The following is an 8,293-nucleotide window of genomic DNA, read 5'->3' as shown; positions in this document are numbered from 1 at the left end:
TGTCTGCAGAATGTATGTTAAGTGTCTGTCAATCTGTATGATGTATTTTGAATGTCTGTAAGGGTATATTTTGAATAAAATGATATAGATTATTATTCATCCTGTTGAAATGTACTCTTCAAAATTCTTATGAATCACAAAATTGCAAAGACTTCACACATAGAAAGACCATTCTTCCACAGAAGGACACCAGAAGTTTATTGTTAATCGGTGAAACGATGCACGGTGAAGTTTCCTTTCCAGTTTTGTGATTTATAAGAATTTTTGACATGTACAGGGCATTTTTAACGTCTGTATGCTTTCCTCCCACTTGTTGGATGTTAATTAATTAAATTAATTAATTAATTGAATTAATCAATCAATTCACATGTCACAAGCCTCCACAACCAGTCCTGCTCTTGTCTCACAAGATGACATCTTCTAGTAGTACTTTACTCCTGGGAGCACACATAACATTTCAAAGAGCAGGTGGGCCCCTGTGTACGCTGTGATACCGGTAGTGTCGTAAGGTGGAGACACCTGGTTTGGTAACAACATCATGCAAAAGAAAATATATATTCTGTTCACAAAGGGTGAGGAGAGGATGAAGAAGGCATACACAGCTATGGCAGCAGTATTCCACTAATGTAATTCTTAGGTGGCAGACTTTTTTCCCCTTATCTTTATCCAGTTCATTGAATATACTGTGTACATACAGGAACTTGTAGAGTTAAAAACATCATTTCAAACATTTTATCATCTTCGAAGTTCACAGGATCAAACATTATTGAAATATCCATCGGGGAAATCAAAAGTTAATCTTGGTGACAGGGCATTTTTGTACGCTGCACCAAAATTATGGAATAAGATCTCCCTTTGTTTGTTGTTAAAACAAAAGAAATAAAAAGAAAAAATGAGATGAAACCCAGAAGTAGCACCAGAAATATTGTTTGCGTCCCCCCCCCCCCCCCTTTACGGAAATCCTGGATCCACCCCTGTATACCACTCATCCCCTTCCATCTCTCAGCCTTGATCTTGATGTATCCACTAGCAATCAGCTTTTATGACATATAATGGAGGGAAGAGCTTGACAAGAGACTTGTTAAGTTACCATGACAACTACTAACCTCTACCAGATCACAACCGACCAAGTTCAGCCCCCTGCAGCCACGAACAATCTCAAGAGCTTGGACAGATGTGAGCCCACCAATCTCAGGGGTTCCTGTAAAATTATTCCATGGAAATTTGATTTTGAAGAATGCATCAACATTTTTGACAAGAAATTCACTGCTGTTTCAGCATGTTTATACACTTAAAAACATAATTGTCATTGAATATAATTTCATAAAGTATTCACTCTGTGCTATATCTATAAATTTAATGTGAAACACGAAGAGGACACAATTCACGCCACAGTTTTCTGATAATCCATCTAACGTAGGGAGTAAAAAAAAAAATTCTACTGGCTTAAGAGTTTATAAAGAGTCATCTCTTTGCAGTTTGCAATGTCCTCTATGCTTTAGCATCCATACGATTGTAGACCATCCATTCATACAGCATCATTTGATTGAAACTGCTTCCATCATGTTTGTGTATATAAATTATATGCATCATTTACAGCTTGTCACTAACAAAGAAACTGTCACTTTTACCTGTTCCTGGAGCTAGACCTGGATCAATGGCATCAATATCAAAGGAAAGGTAGACCGGTCCACTTCCCATCATGCTCCTGACTTCCTCCATCAAAGGTGCCATAGACTTGTACCAGCACTCCTCAACAGGGACTACTCTGAATCCCTGCATGAAAAGCAGGTCTAAAATCTTACAGTACAGTGGCAGATCCAGAGGGGGGCGCAAGCGGCGCACGCCCCCCCTTTATTTCTCGTTAAAAACAAAAGAAATAAAAAGAAAAACATGAAATGAAACCCGGAAGTGGCACCAGAAATATTAGTCACGCCCCCCCTTTACAGAATTCCTGGATCCGCCCCTGCAGTATGCATCAAATATGAAACAGAATGAGCGGATTCTCTTTTGAATTAAGGAAGGGACAGAGATCAAAACTCACTTTAAATGATAGTTTTGTTTGCTGTTTCTTTTATACCTCCCCATTCCTATTTCAATGCAAAGATTCTCTCAGTAGGAGGACCGGTATGATGTCTAGCATATGTCTTGATGAGATGTAAAAAATACAGTCAAACCTGTCTATAGCGGCCACCCAAGGGATACGGAAAAAGTGGCCGTTATAGACAGGTGGCCGCTATAGACAGGTAATCCAACTTTGTGTGCATTGCTTACATGTACATGTATCATCGTTGTATACATGTACATTTATGTGTGTACGTATGCACACGTGTGTATCATGCATAGCACAATGCCGGTGTTTATGAAATTGTTGCACAGTACACTAGATGTAGCATGTGCACAGTCATGAATACATGTGTGACTGAATAAGTGATGAATGCAACGGTGGCGATCACTGAATGTTGCCCAGAAATGACTGGCACAGCTAAAAAGCAGAAAAACACCCTGAATTATCAGCTCGGCTACGGCTCCATCGGGTTTTTGGCCGCTATAGACAGGTTAAAATCTACCGCGGGAAACAAAATTTGTGGCCGCTGGCCGCGTTAGACAGGTGGCCGCTATATACAGGGTCTTTAACATGGCTTTTCTCTCGGGGGGATTTTTCAGTGGCCGCTATAGACAGGTGGCCGCTATAGAGAGGTGGCCGCTAAGGCAGGTTTGACTGTATATATATATTGGCATCATATTGATATTTTTGTGTGTGAGTGTGTGATTTCACACATATATCTCTTAATCTGGTGCTTTGATTTCACAAATTTTATTATTACTCCCTCTTTTAATTCACATTTCTGTGAAGATGACAGGCGTAAGAAAGGAAAAAGAAAGCTTTTGGTATGCATGACAATGAGGAGGGCTCCCTCTATTGTCTGTTATTTACCATTTCCTTCTGGAAATCTTCACTTCCAAGGGAGGGGCTGTACTGTGAGCCCCTCAGCCCAATCTGCACCACCCTCTTACAGTCCAGACATCCATCCTCCACTGCTCGGCGGAATGGGGTCCCGTGAGCTATGGGCTCCCCAAGCATTGATTCACTGACATCTGCGTGGGCGTCTACATGAACCAGACCAACTGGGCCATATTTTTCCTGCAACGAGTCAAAATTTTGTTTGATGGGATAAACTTCTGAAATATATGATACACAAAAAAGAATAAGTGTAAAACTTCTGTCAAACCCTCTGTCAATACACTTAGATGTCAAATGTAAAATTCCACAGTCAATGTCATGGTTTAATTGATATTACAAGAAGAAATGCTGAGATAGCAGAGCATTTATGATGGAAATCGAATGTGAAAGCTATTGTGTGGACAAGCCTTGAATACCAGCACCAGTATACAGAAATGTGATATTTCATTTCTTACATCCAGCCACCCTGAAAAATAATAATCCATTGTCATTTCACTGTCCTTTTTATACGTTTGTTGTTGCTCTATAATCATAATCATCATACTCATTATCAGTCCTTTTCATATACACACAGCATTTATTTGTACCTTTACTGCCTTGAGAATGGGGTAGGTAAGGGTGTGGTCTCCCCCCAAGGTTAAAGGCTTGCACCCGTTGGCTATGATGTCCCGGTACTGCTGGTGAATCATCTCGCAAGACTTTTTAAGGTCATAAAGGTTGAGGATCACATCTCCAATGTCTGCAACTTGGAGGGACTCAAATGGAGAGGCACCTATTGAAGAATTTAATTCAACAAGAATCCAAACTTTTATGACTCTTGTATTATGTTTGCTCAACCGGAATATTGGTTATGAAATTACCGTAAACTTAGCATTATTGTTAGCATATACGGAAAGTAGAAAAATCTGTATTATACTTGAATATACTGTTGACTGATGCGCAAAGTCTGCAAAATGCAGACTTTCATCATGCATTACATGAGCTTATACTGCATATACTTAACTGTATCTTGGTTACCCTTAGTTGATGAAAGCAAATACTATGCTTGTAGGATACGACTTTTGGAATAAACGGAAAGGCAAATTTAGGCATGAATCTTAAGTCAATTCATATGTTCACAGGTTGAAACATATAAGGTATATGATAAACTTACAACATTGACATCTGCCTCTAATATCTTGCAAATTTATGTTACTTGACAAAACCAAATCTACCACATAAATTATTTTCTTACTGACATATACTTGTAGTCAGATGGCCTAAGGGAGTTTCCTCACCAATGCTGTTGCAATTTCTGAGTAGAACAGATTCAGTGCGGATCTGACGGGGTCCAAACCTCGTCCCAGACCTATTGGAAGTGCCGATGTCAAGAGGGATGCCCACGAAGCAGGCGTCGAGATCTTGAAGACATCAATGCATCAGACAGACAGAGCTTTAGCAGCAACATTTTGTATTGGTTTTATGCAACAGAAATGAAGGGGCAAATCTATGATGGAAATACATCCACTTGTTGGAATCAAAGAATGCCCAATGTGCTAAATCTTCCTTTCTATCTTCAGTGTAAAACAACCTAGTCATCCTCAGCACTGAAACATCTTCCATGTAAAGCATAATGTGAGTATTTTAAGAATAAAAAACAACATTGTAGTAGGTAGTTGGCACCCATAAATTATGTTCCATTAGAGTATCTCAAGGACAAAAACAACATTGTAGTTGGGTAGTTGGCACCCATGTTATATACAGCAAACAGCACTTATTCACCAAGTAACCTTTGGATAGCAAGTTTTAACTCTACCCCCCACCCCTTTGTCAGTGTCACGTTTTAACAAAGTACACAGCAAAGTGCATCCCACTGTGATAAGAGTTTCCTGTGGTATCATACAAAGCCACTATACTCGATATCAGACAACAAAATAAACCTCAGCTTCATGGTGTTCCTGTAAGTGAATGGGAAGTTTGTATGTTGTAGATCTCTACAATATGATGCAATATCAACAACAGATTTTACAAGCTTGTGCATACAATTAACTAAAAATGATCAGAATTATACATGAAGCTCTATATAATGTGAAAGCTATAATTCCATACAATGAGTTTTAGGAAAGCAATATCAACAACAGATTTTACAAGCTTGTGCATACACTTAACTAAAAATGATCAGAATTATATATGAAGCTCTACATATGTGAAAGCTATAATTCCATACAATGAGTTCTACAGGAGTTCTATGAAATGTATCTCTATGATTATAGCATATAACTTTTCTGAAGAACTCTATTTGCCATTCACCACTCAAATTCTGGTTTACACCCAATAACCCACAATATCCACTTTTTGTTTGTTTTGTTTGTTTTTTTGATTTTCAGTGAATGCCATATGTGAGAGTTAGGTACACAGCGAGGGATACCTTCAGGTATTACAACTACTATATAGCCAGAAATCAGAAAAATTTGATTCTTGAGAAGGGAATAATTATGAATGAAACACTCAACTGGAACGATCATTGTAATGAATGTATGTTAAATGTAGTAAAATTATTGGTGTTATAAAAAGGAATTTTTTACATTGTCCCTCATGTTCTAATCAGTTTATACATTTCACTTATATACATCCATGTTTAGAATATTGTGCTGCTGCATGGGATCCATACAGATTATCTCACATTAACGTACTTGAGCGTGTTCAGAAGAGGTTTGTTAGATTATTGTTTCGTGACTGGGAAACAGGTTATCACACGCTCTTGCAAAAGATACATTTCTCGAAATTAATCACAAGACGTAAGTATATCAGACTTATGATGTTTTACAAAATGATAAATGATATGGTGCACACTGGACAACATGGAATTACACAAGAGAACAGATTTGGTAGAAACGATCATGATAAAAAAGTTTATATCGTGTTTGCAAGAACTGATTACTTCAAATGTTCTTTTTATCTCAAGACTTCACAAGAATGGAATTCATTGCCAAGTAACATTGTAAGCAGTACATCTCTTTCTTGCTTTAAATATTTGTTAAGACAGTTTTCATGTTTGTGAATTTATTTGACAATGTATTATGTATAACATATAAGTCTCAATTGGTGAATGTCTAACCTTATTCTGTCTGGTGCAATATTAATGTGCATATATTATGATATAGACTTTTTCTTTTAATGTATTCATCCATGTTTTAATATCCCGCTTGCATACCCTGCAATATGGTTTGTTGTTTTAGATGATTATTCCTCTCTTGCAATATCACTTATTTACATATTTATATTGGTTATCCATTTTTTGTGCAATATTGCTGTTCCGAAGGCCAGAGCTTGATTTCATTGTCATTTTACAATAACTGCATCATATTTATACTTAAATGTTTTTAGATTTTTGTATTTCAATGTTCCGATCATAATTTTTAATTTGTTCCTTTGGTTATGATGTACTTCAGGGATGCAGACATGCATGGGTATTCATACCTTTTTTTTGCACACCTAGACATGTTGTTTTAATTTGTCTGAATAAATACAATACAAACAAGGGCAAATGGTAAATCATAGCAAGATGCCAATAAAACCCAAAAGTTTGTATTTTTTATGAGCATAGGATTGAGAAATGCCAGAGACGGGCTCTTTTTCACTCTGTCAAAATGCCAAAATGCATGCCTGTGCAACCTTGTCCAATGCTGCTTCTGCTATTCACTTCAATATTTAATTTATTGCTGAAGTAAATGTTTGTTTTTTTTTGTTCTCTCTCAATTTTATATGTTGACTCTACATAGGATCTTTGCCCTACTGATACTGTACACACAAATACCCAAGGCTACATTATGTTATCATACGGGCCTACACTTGTATACAACAGCTAACGGCACTGGTGACCCCAACACCTTTACACACTGAGACAGCATCCCAAGGTTATATAGCTTGCTATAATTACCAATTGAATGCACCAAACCAGGGGGTGTGAGAGAGTCATCTCCCTGCCCTGGCCAGACCAAACTAGAATTGAACTGCTGCCTATACCTTCGTAGGTCATATAAGCCAAAAATACCAACAAATACCAAAGATGTTTGAAATAAAAGAATTTAACTGATCTAAAGTTTATACTGCAAAGTTTAGATAAACAAACCAGCAGTATGAAGTGTATATCTTTTAGCCCTCTTTTTTTAGTTGGCACCTGAATATAATGTCTGTATATACTCCTACCCGGTACCCCAAATCAATAGCAAAAATATAAACTGCATACTTTCAGTAGTCTTCTGGAATGGAAGCCGCATCATTGTGGCGATGCCACCAGCCCTGGGCACTTCCATCCCCGACAAGGGCTCGTTGAACTTGTCGACGACCGAGGTTCGGCGAACGAGCACTGGCCCGGACGAGCTCAGTGATCGGAAGAGCGGCTGCCGATTCCACAAGGCTCCGACAGCACCTCTGGACGACGACATCAGCCGTAGCATTCTGGTTCCAGCTATCAAACGATTCCTTGCAGCAGCCATACTTCATTGGCGACTTTGATCTACGCTCCACGTACTACGACTTGCCTGCCAAGAATACCTCATACGCTGTACTCTCCTAGTTTGCAGGCACAAACCCTTGGTGGTCGTAAAGGAGTCTGCGCCAAGACTACTACATGCACCACTTTGGCACTGTCCCATAGGCCCTGTGTTGAAGCTTCTGGAGAGGCTGCAGTGTAGTGGTGCGTGTTTTAGTCTTGGCGCATGCTGACTCCTATACGACCAACAGGGGTTTGTGCCTGCACACTAGTACTCTCCGGTGCGGTGACTTTGATCTGTGCTCTACTACGCCTGCCGAGAAAAAAAGGGGGCGGGGATGGGGGGGGGGGGGGGGGGGGGCGGTGACAGTGTAGGTTATCAAGGTGATCTTGCACTGATCAGCTCGCGGGCGCAAGCTGGTCTCCACACTCCACCCCTTTTGCATTTGCTGTTTGTGTGTGTGTCCCTGTCCCTGTGACTGAGTGAGTGCGACCCCCCCCCCATTCTCCTCCTCCCATTCTCTGACTCCTCCCCCATTTACCTCCCATTCTCCTTCCTGACTCGTTCTCTCTCCATGAATTCCCATCTTACTGGAGTAGGCCACCCTCTTATTTCTCATAGTTGATTATCACCCCTCCCCTCCACCACCTCCTCCTCCTCCTCCTCCTCTTCATCATCTTCTTCTATTTCTTCTCCTTCTATAGGTCGTCCACCTCATTCTCCGCCCCCCTCGTAATCTTCTTATACCTCCTCCTCTTCATCCTTCATGTTTGATAGGCCTAGTACATAACTTTGAAAGGGGCAGTTTTGTTTTGGTGGAGATGACATCTTTCATATAAGTACGTTTTCTTCT

General features: G+C 39.5%; 1 protein-coding gene across 1 annotated transcript; it reads right to left on the bottom strand.

Annotated features, from left to right (window-relative positions):
• Positions 1-420: 420 nt before the first annotated feature.
• Positions 421-7,443, bottom strand: LOC139726848 (guanidinobutyrase-like). Its single transcript, XM_071637841.1, has 7 exons — positions 7,194-7,443; positions 4,243-4,365; positions 3,553-3,737; positions 2,939-3,145; positions 1,632-1,776; positions 1,107-1,201; positions 421-519 (listed from the first exon to the last, which is right to left on the bottom strand). Exons 1-7 carry the CDS (start codon positions 7,441-7,443, stop codon positions 421-423), a joined length of 1,104 nt encoding a protein of 367 aa, XP_071493942.1.
• Positions 7,444-8,293: the final 850 nt, after the last annotated feature.

Source organism: Diadema antillarum, unplaced genomic scaffold, assembly GCF_040938485.1.
Source record: "Diadema antillarum isolate AM-2024a unplaced genomic scaffold, OU_Dant_1.0 seq00000102_RagTag, whole genome shotgun sequence".
Classification (NCBI taxonomy): domain Eukaryota; kingdom Metazoa; phylum Echinodermata; class Echinoidea; order Diadematoida; family Diadematidae; genus Diadema; species Diadema antillarum.
Note: the sequence above shows the minus strand (reverse complement) of the source record. Positions and strands in the feature narration are given on the sequence as shown.